The following is a 13,672-nucleotide window of genomic DNA, read 5'->3' as shown; positions in this document are numbered from 1 at the left end:
AAACCTCTAAAAAGAGATGGATAATCCCTCATTTTTATGACGTCACATGGCTGATTTTTGAGACACTTTGTAAAGTTACAAAACAGGTTTTTAAGGTTTTAAACATTTATCAGATATTTGCTTTGATTTCTTAAACAATGTATAAACTTCATTTGTTATTTATGTTGTTTTATAAATCCACCAATGTTTTTTTTTTATAAAAAAGCTTAATACCCAGGAACTGTCACAAATATAAAAAGTATTTATTTTCTTTTTATATTTACTATCATATAATCTTCGACATATAAATTAATATTATAATATTTGTACTTAAACAAATGGATATACAAAGATATATTGACAGGAGAAAATCTGCGTCAATTCAGGTTGATAATATGGACCTCATTTATTGGTCAACTCGTTCAACCTGTTGAGTGAGACAGGTTAACTATTATGTAATATATTTTCAAAGAGAAATTTCTTTTGTAATTTTGACGGCATAAATTTAATGTGTAATACAATTAAAATCATATTCTAATTTCATAAAGGGAATGTAAGCTTTAGCAATATTACGTCAAATTGTGAGCAAGCTTCCAGTCAAATGCGCTTATTAGGTCAAATTGTTTTTAAATATGTATTTTATTATACTATGCGTTTGGTCAACATTAAGAACAGCTAGACTTAATAAGTGCATTTGACTGGAAGCATGCTCACAATTCTATGGAATATTGCAAAAGCTACTATTCAATTTATTCTTTTATTATTATTATTAGTGCAGCTACTCTAAAACTATGTATAATACAAATGAACTTTATGGACAAGGCATGAAAGCAAACACATCTACAACAGTTAGTAATTGTTTTTCTAGAGCCAAACTTGCGCTGATCTTTCTTCCTCCAACCCTGAAAAAAAAATATTTTATTAATCACTAGCGGCTACGCCCCCTAGAGGCATCTAGCAGCATTGGAAGTAGGGGGGGGGGGGTGATTTCGGCAACCCACTTATTTATTGTAGATTATTAAAAAAAAAGTTTGTTTCATTCCAGATGTTCAAACATGCTATTATAGGATAAAATCAGCCTTGTTATTAAAAAAAAAATTATTTAACTATTGTTATTATCTATAATACAAGTTAGAAGATGTTTCTCAGTTCTTCTGAAGCTTAAGATCCCACCTAAGGAGGCTACGGTAGAAGTAAATGGTTAATTTTCATAGTAATTCAAAAAATATCAATAAGCTTTAAATAGCATTTTTAATAATTTCATTAATGAACATTAAATTTTTAACTTGAATATAATAATAGTTATTTCTCGCATCGTATTTTAAACGGCTTTCCGCGGATATAGAATGTACAATTATAAGATTAAAACTAGTTTTTTTTTAGCCCCGAGTTGCCTAAGGCACAGGCTAAAAAGCTGTTTATAACACGATGCTAGACATAGTTTTTTCGTATTGATGGGAACCGGTTCCTATCCAACGGATTCGAATTAATCAAGAAAAGAATTTAAGACATTTATACACATATTGATTTAGAAAAACATCTCTCCTTTAGTCTTTCAAGTGTCAAATTAATCTGTTATTTTTTTCTGTAAAGAAAAATAACAAGTTTCTTATTTTTCTTTTCACAGAAAGATGTGAGCAACCAAATTTATTTTATTTGCCAAAACTTATGTTTTACTTAATCCCCTTGTTTTTTTCCACCATTCAATATTCCTTTTTTGTGGATACTAGACCACTCTTTATTATTTTCTAGCGGCTAGGGTAATTTTTGTCTATGGTGATTTTTCTTGGGAGTAGTTAAAAAACCTTCCCAGGTGCTTTGAAAAGTTACCCTGTAAATGAGAACCACAACGGTTCAGCGATTAGCGAGATCCTTCGGTGCAAACAAAAAACAGATAGAATTCCTGTTAATTCATTATAAGGATTCATTTGAAGTAAACAATATTTTTCCAGTATGACTTCACAACCAATTAATATCCGATGGATTGAAACCGGTTATCAGTCAAACTAGAAAAGTATGTATAGCATCGTCTTACATATTTTTTTTACGAATATCAAAATTGAATAATAAAACAGTTTTGTTAGCGTTCGGTTTTAACTAGTGTGAAACTTATAATTATTAATTTTAATATCCGTGGAAACCTGTCTATAATACGATGCGATAAAAAAAACCTATTACTTCATTCTAATCGTGTACTTTGGTGACTTAATCACATTAGAAAAAATAAGAGGGGGGGGGGGCATACGAAGGGGGCCAAACAACTTTAGCCGTTTTTTTTGTATTTAAAAACAATTTGTATACAGGGCTAGGGAAAAATACAGAAAAAACTAATCGACAAACTGGTCTGGATTTACTTTATTTGTTTTGTTCAAATTTCATATGATTTTAAGTTTAAAATTTACTAATATATTATAATAATTGTGCCAAAAAATCTGTACACAAAGCTGGAAAAAAGGTAGAATTTACTAAATTCCTATTCTACTATATGAAATTAAGAATACCTGAACCTTATACCCTAAGTAAATTCAACTAAAAGTCTGCAAAAACAAAAAAAAGTTTTGTTGCAAATCGGCTTAAGATAGATTAATTATTATATAAAGAAAAATCTTGTCTCTGCATTTTGTAAAAGCTTGAAAATAGTTTAGTTTATGAGTAAAAAATACATTTTGAATTCATATAGTTGCCGCTAGTTTTTTCCTATTTCTTATAATTTCTTTAATTTTTTATTAAAATAGGTTAATTTATGCAAATGAAGCTACTCTGAAAAATGTAGATAAATCCAGGGATCTAAAGGGATAAGACAATGGCCGATAAATTTATGTACACCCTGAAGGATGATACATAAGATATCCCTAGTGTAAATTACAATTAGCGGTTGAAACGTTTGGACACTCAACTAAATTAACCAACTAATCAAAATCCGTTAAAGTATCAGAGTTGTTAATTGCCAAAGAATAAGAAAACGTTATTTTAAGACTTTGGGGACTAGTGTAAAAAACAGCACAATGTTCCCTCCCTCTCTTACTTAAATCAATAATGCTGTTTTAGCAAATGAAATAGACAAACAAACCTCCCTCTACTTAAGTGTGATGGTTACCTTCCAGGTAGAACAGGTCTCGGTGCTTGTGTATTGCTTGCCCAGTGATACAGAATAGCTAGTTTGTTACACTTATTACCTCCTGGAGTTACACCTAATATTAGTTACATAATTATAATAAAAATACTGGTCTAGGTGCTGGTATATTACTTGCCCAGTGATACAGAATAGCTAGTTTGTTACACTTATTACCTCCTGGAGTTACACCTAATATTAGAAACATAATTATAATAAAAATACTGGTCTAGGTGCTTGTATATTACTTGCCAAGTGATACAGAATAGCTAGTTTGTTACACTTATTACCTCCTGGAGTTACACCTAATATTAGATACATAATTATAATAAAAATACTGGTCTAGGTGCTTGTATATTACTTGCCCAGTGATACAGAATAGCTAGTTTGTTACACTTATTTCCTCCTGGAGTTACACCTAATATTAGATACATAATTGTAATAAAACTACTGGTCTGGGTGCTGTCATATTACTTGCCCAGTGATACAGAATAGCTAGTTTGTTACACTTATTACCTCCTGGAGTTACACCTGATATTAGATACATAATTATAATAAAAGCACTGGTCTGGGTGCTTGTATATTACTTGCCCAGTGATACAGAATAGCTAGTTTGTTACACTTATTACCTCCTGGAGTTACACCTAATATTAGATACATAATTATAATAAGAATACTGATTTAGGTGCTGGTATATTACTTGCCCAGTGATACAGAATAGCTAGTTTGTTACACTTATTACCTCCTGGAGTTACACCTAATATTAGATACATAATTATAATAAGAATACTGATTTAGGTGATTGTATATTACTTGCCCAGTGATACAGAATAGCTAGTTTGTTACACTTATTACATCCTGGAGTTACACTAATATTAGATACATAATTATAATAAAAACACTGGTCTGGGTGCTGGTATATTACTAGCCCAGTGATACAGAATAGCTAGTTTGTTACACTTATTACCTCCTGGAGTTACACCTAATATTAGATACATAATTATAATAAAAATACTGATTTAGGTGATTGTATATTACTTGCCCAGTGATACAGAATAGCTAGTTTGTTACACTTATTTCCTCCTGGAGTTACACCTAATATTAGATACATAATTATAATAAAAATACTGATTTAGGTGATTGTATATTACTTGTCCAGTGATACAGAATAGCTAGTTTGTTACACTTATTTCCTCCTGTAGTTACAACTGATATTAGATACATAATTTTAATAAAAACACTGGTCTAGGTGTTTTTCCAGAGGCGATTTCTCTTATTTAAAATTTAAATTTTCCATGTCCTACATTGCATTGTAAAGGAGAACCATATCAGTTCTGCTGTTAGCTAGATCCTTAAGTCCAGACAGATACACACAGACACATATCCTGTTACTTATAGATGTTTTACCTATAGGTGGGTCACTTCCAGGTAGAGAGGTCATTGAAATCAACAATATCTACAATTTTTGAAATATTTAATAATCAAAATCATTCATATATTTTATCTCTATTTTGAAAGTCTAAGTGTGATTTTACACTAAATGGCCCAACTAACCCCATTTTTCTTCAAAATCAAAAAGGGAACTTTTGCAGACAGTAACTAATGTTTACATTTTAAGATACAGACGAAGAAATTTGAGATGAATTTATTCGGCGATATGATTTTTAAAAAGCTAACTTTATTAAACAAAATTCATAACTTGACATTAGACAAGGGAAGAAATTTTTACAAGAATTAAATTACCCAGGAGAAGCTTAATCCTATGATATGTGACAATTTATAGCTGACTCATTATGCGAATGAAATGAGAAAAAATATGCCCTTACGTACCAAGATCTGTAAAATTTTTCAACTAATTAGATCTTAGTATTCTTCTATCAACCATCTTTAGACAATAAGTCTTTTGAGTAACTCTTTTATAATTTACTAAGCAAATAACCCGCCAAACTTGATGCCCATAAACCATGTTTATAAAAATAACATTGAATTTACCTTTGCAGAGGGTCTGTTAGGACAGGTTACAATTAATGTTTCATCATCTCTAAACAAATATAATATATTAATACTAGCGGCTTTGCCCCTAGCCTCTAGGGGCTTTGCCCCATGAGGTAGTTTTTAAAAAATAAAAAAAAATTCGGGTGCCCCGAACCTTATCCCCCCCCCATTTTTTTTGAGGGGGGGAATTTCATTTTTTTGGGGGTTAGGGGTGTCCCACTCCCCAAGAAAATAGTTTAAAACCACCACAGGACTAATAGGTATGTGCCCTGAAGAGTAGAATCCGATCGGTTCAGTGGTTACCGAGATCTTAGGCTGCAGACGGAAAGACATCAAGCTACTTTGTATTATAGATTAAATGATTTATGTAACTCATCTAATAAAATTACTTTTACATATTAGAAAAATACATACTAAGTCAGTTAATGTCTTTCAAAAATTTACAAATCAAATTAAAAATACACTTTGAAATTGCCCTGAACATCAAACCTTTAATATTTCAAATTTAGCCTGTTTTTTGAGGAATAATTTCCAAATAAATGAATAAAATAAAGTATTAATGATTAACTCATGCTAAGGGTTAAATTAAGCAATACTTCTTATGTTAAAAAAACTGAGTATATATTCAAAGAAAAAAATGAGATATAGATTTACGACTATTTTCTGTATGTTAAGAAGGTTATTAGAGTAAAACACTAGAGGGAGAAAGGGTTAAATAACTGTATCTTCCCATCTCAATCGTTTTGTGCAACCTTCCTATTGGGTCATTGAAAATCAACTAATGGGATCGCTTAAATTACCACAGCTAAGTAGCAGAAAATTATTTAGAAGCAGACGAAAGAGGTCTTTGGAAAATGAAGGGAGGTAGTTGTTTGTATATACATCTATACTATAGATCTGTTAGAAGGTTCAACTAAAAAAATACTTCTTGAAATAAAAAAACCTCCCTGAATATATTCAAAGCTAGTACAAACCTGCCACAGTATAGTAAAGCTAGTACACACCTGCCACAGTATAGTAAAGCTAGTACAAACCTGCCACAGTATAGTAAAGCTAGTACAAAACTGCCACAGTATAGTAAAGCTAGTACAAAACTGCCACAGTATAGTAAAGCTAGTACAAAATTGCCACAGTATAGTAAAGCTAGTACAAACCTGCCACAGTATAGTAAAGCTAGTACAAACCTGCCACAGTATAGTAAAGCTAATACAAACCTGCCACAGTATAGTAAAGTTAGTACACACCTGCCACAGTATAGTAAAGCTAGTACAAACCTGCCACAGTATAGTAAAGCTAGTACAAACCTGCCACAGTATAGCAAAGCTAGAACAAACCTGCCACAGTATAGTAAAGAAGAGGCCAGTAATCTTGGTAATCTTTCACGGTGTAGTGGATACAGTAATGATAACAACTTCTAATATACAAAAAAAAACTAGCGGCTATGCCATAAAGGCCTTTTAAGACACTTTGGCGACCAGTCTCTTTCAATTTTAATTTTAAAATAAAGAATTTTTTCGGAGAAAATTATCCTCTAAAAAAGTACTAAGGCCTGTTTTACTGTTAAGGAGAACCATACCGGTTAAGCGGTTAGTGAGTTCCTTATGATACAAACAGAGAGAAAAACACACATCCTGTTACTTTTATAAAATGATAACTTATTATAAAAAAAACAATAAAGTTTTATATGAGTATAATTTAAACACATTGTTTGGTAGAATTTCTATTTATAGACGGAATTGAACTTCCAATCCCTTAATTAGAGAACTCTATTTCTGGCTAAAGCTTGGAACTTTTAGAAAAAGAGCCTATGGAACACAATAAAAGCAAAAGAATAGCATGAGCTATATGTAAGTTTGTCCACAGGGCGGGTAATAGCGTCGGGAATATAAACACAGCCGAGTCCTTACAAACGAATAAAAAGAAATTTGATAGCAGACGAAATGGTATCCACCTCTTGGTCCAGGTTTTTGTCTGTTTTATATCTCTATACTTATAAATTTACATGTTCTTTTAAAGGTTAACAATTTGTTTAAAGGTTACATTTGGGGAAATGATACATGTACCAAACGCAAGATAACGGATTTGGCATTCGTTTGATTCAGGGAGTTAAAGCCCATATGAAGGAACAACATACGGACATATCCCAGTTATTTTACCACTACCTCGTAAGGTCGGGATTCTCCTTCAATTTTAGTGATCATCCAGAGAATCCAGAGCATCGTCCACGTATAATGGGATGCGATACTCTAGCACCCAAGGATACTAGGTTTGTTAAGTAACATTCATCAGACAACCAACCTGACATAGCAGTGGTAGGAACCATTTTAACGTCTTTAGTTATGACGCGGTGTCGGCTCGAGATTCGAACCTATCACCTCCTCATCGACGAGGGGATGCGCTACGTGTTGAGCCACGATCGCGGGTTTATCCAAGTTAATTAATTGATGCACTTAAAGAACCTCAGTTGTAATGTCTTCAGGGAGATCTTCTTTCCAAATTTTGTTACACACCCAACTCAGAACCTCCATATCTTCTTCACTAAAAAGTTTTAATTAAATAGGACAATTATATTATGTTCTGGAAAAAGCTAAATTTGAAGCTCTTTTTAGTGCCTTTAAAAAATGACGTCATACAATACAAATAACCTATGATAGGCCAATTCACAGACTAAATTACTGATGTTGAAGTTTAAAGTTAAGGTTAATTATAACGCCAAAGTTTAAACATAATGGAACAATTCTATCAGGATTAGATATGTCAACAAGACAGAAAATAATTATTGGTGATACAAAACAAGACCAAACCACTCTTGTCATATTTCGTGCGAAATAAGGTTTTATTAAAATAGGATGATTCTACAATTTTACACAACTAAGTGCATACAAATGTTGAAGGGATTGGATGATTTAACATAAGTTTAAAGGCAAGTACATAAAGAATACAATAAAATGCATAATAAACAAGGATGACAACATCCATAAAATCAAAAATCTATTTCAGAAGGTAGGTCAAACAAACATTAATACTTGTATCATAACTAATAAGAAGTTTGATGTCTAAATAAAACTGTACATACATTTGTTGCAAAATTGAGTAAATGCATTATACAGTATAAGGACTTAGTTATAGAGATGCTGTGCTTGAAATAGAGAACTTGTCCTAGAAATCATTTTTCCAAAAATCAGATTAATAGGTTAATTACATCGTGTAAAAAGTCTGTTTGAAATGTACGTGCGATTTTTCTTACTTGGTACGCTTCCTAAGTCGTAACTAACAGTTGTAGGAATCATCATGCAAGTTTGAAATTGATAGGACAAATATAACATGTCTAATTTAACAAAAAGAGCTTTCTGTTACGAACATGCGGACGTATGGACCGATCCTATTTATTGAAAAGCTTCGCTTATAAAAATATAACAAAAAGAACAAATGTACTCTTTTATTATTGGCGTATGGGAATACTTTTATGATTTTGCACAGTTTGTTAAAAGACAGGGAACACACCCAGGGGCGTGCAAGCTTTTTTTTTTTTTGTTGGGGGGGGGGTAATTACCTTTCTGCAATCTGTTGGCAGGGGTAAATTTTTTGGGGGGGTAATTTAAATTTTATTAAATATTTAGTATTAAAAATGTGCACGAAGAGCAAAATTTTTTTTATTATTTTTATTTACCCCCTCAAAATTGTTTAGGGGGGGGGGGTAAATACCCCCTCCTAAATGGCTGGAGGGGGGGGGGGGGGTAAAATTAAAAAAAAATTGGGGGAAGCTACGGCATCCCCAAATTCGTTTGGGGGGAGGGAGGGTAATCCCCACTTTATCCCCCGCCCACCCCCTATTGGACGTTTATGAATACACCTAATCAATACTTATTTTACCGCTTTGCTTAGATTAATTTTAGCAAACAAAATTTACATAAGGGTAAGTTTTTTTATGTTTTCATTACAGCAACTTAAACATTTGTAGTTAGCTAACATTTGTATCACTGGAATTTAGTACATTTAATATGAATAATGTATGCCTCTATATTACTTAGATGATACTCATAAAAAAAACCTGTGTCTACTGTGTTTTACTGAAAATAGTTTTATTTAAGTATTCAGTTGATGTACCTATACCAACAACATGGATATCACCGATACAAGGTTTCTAAAGGGATAAACCAATGAGCGATAAGTTGATATACATTCCCAATGATAATACACAATATTACCCCTTCTGTATATTACAATTATTGGTTATTACGTTTGGACACTCAACATAATGAACCAACCAATAAAAATTCAAAAAAGTTCCCAAAGTTGTTGAGTGATTGACCGTAATAGTGTAATAAACAACCCAATGTCCCCTTCCTCCCTGACCCATTACACTGCACTGCATACTGTACAAAACCCCAACAACACCACCACCAACCCTCAAATTCCCCAAAATTTCTATCAACATCAATTACATGAACAATTTACATCAATAAAAAAAAGGAAGAAAGCTTCAGCAAATATTTCTTTTATCTGCAAAAAATAAATCATTCATGCTGTCAGACATGGAGTTGTTTTCTGAAAAAAAGTGCATGCACAGACCCTCTCTCCCTTTTTTTAATAAATTAATAATATGGAGTGAATGTAAGTTATTTTTAGTGTATTTACACCAGGTTAGGTTATGTTGGGTAGCACCCAAGGGTTAGGGCACTGCAGGGGTTAGGCATAAAGGAAAAAAACAATGCCCCGTTATTTTCAATTTAGTTTAAAAATAAGGGGAGAGAGGGGGCTCTTTGATCGCTACACCCTTTCAGAGAAAACACCAAAAAGCTGTCCTATAATATTTCTTTCATAATTTGTGTCACATTTTAATTTGATGTTTTTTGCCTCATGCATTTTAGATTACCACAAATAAAAAACAAATATGTCAGGGTAATTTGCAACCATAATTAGCAATGCTCCATTACACTAATATAAACATGAACATTATGTCATAGGATAAAAATCAGTTTCATTAGGGACAAGGGACCAGGATTCTGATAAAGAATTATAAATTTCCCCACAACCCTTTTCCTTCTCCACCCCTCCCCCCCTTCTTACCCACTTCCCGTTAGTTACAAAACAAAAGTAGTTCTACGCCAACATTACTCCACAAAAAATTAAGATTTTCAGCAATTTTAAATGGAATTGATTTGCTGAATCACGGCCCTTGGATATCATTAATTTATAATACATTGTAGAACGCTGTCTGTCTGTCCGTCTGTCTGTCTGAACTTCTGAAGCCACTGAACCGATTGGTCTCTACTCTTCGGAGAATATACCTACTGGTCCCGTGTTGGTTTTAAGTTATTTTCTTGGGGGGTGGGACACTCCCAACCCCAAAAAATTCAAAATACCCCACAAAAAATTTACTTTTTCTTTTTAAATCTAAAATATAACAAAATCTGTTGATCAAACCTCTTAAGGCAAAGCCCCTAGTACTTTACAAACTATATATAATTTACCTAAAAGAAGTATCAAGAAATTTGTCAACCATTTGTTGGACAAGATATTCATTTCCTCCCATGAGAGCCACAGCGTCCAGAATTAATCCTCTTTCTGCATCTTATAAAAAAATTTTTTATCAAGTGCAGTTCACGGTAATTTGATTCTAAGATCGATTATCAACAAATATCGTTGAACTTAAAAGGCAGCTAGCTGCCAAACGGCTGAACCTACAAATTTATTCGCTCAGAGTTGAATGTGGCTTGAAAAACCCTATAAATAATCTTCAAGTTCAAATGAAATAAAGGAAAACATGCATAAAATAAGTATTTTTAGAGCATTTTCGTGTACTATCAGATAAATATGTATGATTGGATAATGGCTAGTTCACGATTTCTGTAGGCCTTCTTTTGTTGATTGAAATATTGTTAAATTATGATATGTACGTTTAGTTGGTTGGCTGCATTTTTGGAATCGATCCCCGGAAAATTTTACCAGGAACTGTACCTGATCCAAATGATTTGACTTTGATTTAAGATTTAATGAAGACGAAGAAAGTCCCTTAAAAAATCAGAATGTTAAGTCATAAAAAGGGGATTATCCATCTTTTCACTCCTCCTCTCCTCATCCCTCATTTGTATGACGTCATTGAGGGACTTTCTTCGTCTTCGATTTAATTTTAGAAAATGTACAAACCATTCAGAAACCAATGAAGACATCTAAAAATACGTTAATATTTTGACCAGAAGACACTTTAGTGACAATTTCATAAATTATAAAATGCAATCTTGTAATTCAAAAATCAAATACTTTTTTCTCGTATTCATTCGAATCCGGTGGTTAGGAACCGGTTCTCATCCATACGAAAAAAACTATGTCTAGAATACGATGCGAGAAATAACTATTCTTCAACATTTCATACTCATGGATTCCTAAGTTAAAACGGGATAACTTTGTGCAAAATATGATTATATTTTTCGTAAATGTAAACTTATTATGTAAGGAAGTAAGCTTTCATGTATGTAGCTTAAGATTTCGATAACTACTAAACAGATTCATGTAGATTCTGGGAAGATTTTAGGCTATTATATATCTAAATCCAAGTATTGGAAGTTTTTTTGTCTATTTTATGCATATCTCCTCCCCTTCGAAAACGCAGCCCTAAATGCTAGGGGGGCAGCAACTAGTTGTAATTAATTTTACTGTAAGCTTTTTTTCTTAATACATTTTTGGGTTCATGTTTAGTATTGTATTTTTTTTATAAGTTTACCGTCAGACTCAAGGGCGTTCAAGCTTTTGCATTTAGTGGGGGAGGGGGGAAATTCAATATTTTGGGGGGTAATCTTTATATCATATAGGCAAGGACGTCCAAGCTTAAATTTTTTTTTTTTTTTGGGGGGGGAGGGGTAATCTTTATATCATATAGGCAAGGACGGACGTCCAAATTCATTTGGGGGGGGGGGGTGGTAATAACCCCTTCACCCCCCCCCCTCAAAGGACGTCCTTGGTCAGACTGGAACACCTAAGTTAAAGAGTAGCTCCATTGGAAATAAAAAAACAAACCTGATACACTAAATTCTTTTAGTTGCTGCGTAACTATGTCTTTATCTATATCCATACTTCAATTGTATAATTTTCAAAAACTCCAAAGATAAGAATGTTAGCTTGTTCAGGGTACTCTAATAACTAATATTATTTTAGATAAATATAAAGAAGTTGTATGGACACGAACAATTATAATAAAAAATATTTTAACACCATCGAAGTATAGTGTGTATTAAACAGATACAATATATTGTGTAATGCGTGCAAAGGGTTTCGCCAAGGGGGTTTTGACAACACCCTCTCCCCACCTAAAACCAAATTCAAGGGGGGGGGGGGTAGGTGGGTGTGAGCTTTAGGGAGTGTAATAAACACAAAAAGTCCTGACAGTGAAATGAGTAATATATTGCATCATTTGGTTGGTAATGGTTGAAGCCTGTTTTGAGCCACGACATTCTCCCTAATCTTACTATTGTTTTCACGCATCTGGCATAACAGCAGTAGGTACAAATCTTAACCTGACAACAAGCGGATGTTACCTATGTATATAATTAGTTAACAATAAAAATATACTTTAATTTTCCAGAACAAATATCCACTTTCAGAAGACATGCATGCAGGGTCAAATGTTATCATTTGAAGGTGAAAACCTTTATATTCAAATACTTATTAATAGATACACTTCGCTCTAGTCAAAATAGAAACATTAAATAGTAAAAACAAGGACGCTTGTATACTCGGAGAGCGGAAAAAACGTTAATATTGTAAAAGAAGGTAAAAGAACATTATTTATGGTAATATAAATTACTTCATTAAACAATTTGGTTCATGTTTTTGCATGCAACATTTATTCATTATGCCTAAATCATAATATAATTATATCTTAAAGAAACATTTTTCAGTGGTTAACACCTTTTTTTTTTCAGTTAACAGTCAGGGAGGATGAGGACATTGGGCTTTTTATTATACTAGTCCCCAAATTTTTATGATAACGTTTTTGGGGACCTTTAATGAACTAATTGATAGTTTTGTTCTTTAAGTAGAGTTTCACGTTTTAACCACTAATTTTAACCTACAGAAGTGGTAATTTTATTCAATTATAGGCGATAGTCTTATCCACTTAGATCCTTGGTTAACAGTATACGCTTTTATTTGAATAGATTTTTATGTTTGTCATAAAACTTTAATCTACAGTAGAACCACAGACTTATCAGGTTAACATATGTAGTGTAATAATTATTTATTTGGGACTCTGGGATGTGTTCGTTTTGGCTCTTGCGTCAAAAGATTTGATTTAGTAAAATGTGTAAGAGCTAAAATTGAATTGATCAAAAGTGTTAAAATATTTTCAAGTAAAAGTATTCAACAAGTAAAGGAAAAGTATTTTGATTTTCTATAATACAAAGTAGAATGATGTCTGTCCGTCTGTCTGTCCGTCTGTCCGTCCCTTAAGATCTCGGTAACCACTGAACCGATTGGATTCTACTCTTCAGGGAATATACCTACTGGTCCTGTGGTGGTTTTAGGCTATTTTCTTGGGGGGTGGGACACCCCCAACCCCCCCCCATTTTTTTTTTTTTTTTTGCTGAA

The 13,672-nt window shown here is 32.8% G+C and overlaps 1 protein-coding gene across 1 annotated transcript; it reads right to left on the bottom strand.

Annotated features, from left to right (window-relative positions):
- Positions 1-241: 241 nt before the first annotated feature.
- Positions 242-12,228, bottom strand: LOC145312866 (uncharacterized). The gene is made up of 8 exons (XM_080152098.1): positions 12,104-12,228; positions 10,561-10,660; positions 7,546-7,624; positions 6,421-6,500; positions 5,084-5,132; positions 4,499-4,547; positions 3,077-3,170; positions 242-881 (listed from the first exon to the last, which is right to left on the bottom strand). The coding sequence occupies exons 1-8, from the start codon at positions 12,156-12,158 to the stop codon at positions 791-793; spliced, it is 597 nt and encodes a 198-aa protein (XP_080008224.1). The 5' UTR covers positions 12,159-12,228; the 3' UTR covers positions 242-790.
- Between the last annotated feature and the right edge of the window lie 1,444 nt (positions 12,229-13,672).

Source organism: Acartia tonsa, chromosome 2 (genome assembly GCF_053477335.1).
Source record: "Acartia tonsa isolate MP-2025a chromosome 2, ASM5347733v1, whole genome shotgun sequence".
Lineage (NCBI taxonomy): Eukaryota > Metazoa > Arthropoda > Copepoda > Calanoida > Acartiidae > Acartia > Acartia tonsa.
Note: the sequence above shows the minus strand (reverse complement) of the source record. Positions and strands in the feature narration are given on the sequence as shown.

What these genes read in the sequence shown, in the direction of transcription:
- LOC145312866 (XM_080152098.1), bottom strand. Translation starts at nt 12,158, where the DNA reads ATGGATATAGATAAAGACATAGTTACGCAGCAACTAAAAGAATTTAGT. An exon ending in CTGAAGACATTACAACTGAG is followed by an intron (nt 6,501 to 7,545) that starts GTTCTTTAAGTG and finishes TTTGTATATTAG; the next exon opens with AAGTTGTTATCATTACTGTA. An exon ending in TGGAAGTGACCCACCTATAG is followed by an intron (nt 3,171 to 4,498) that starts GTAAAACATCTA and finishes AACTAATATTAG; the next exon opens with GTGTAACTCCAGGAGGTAAT.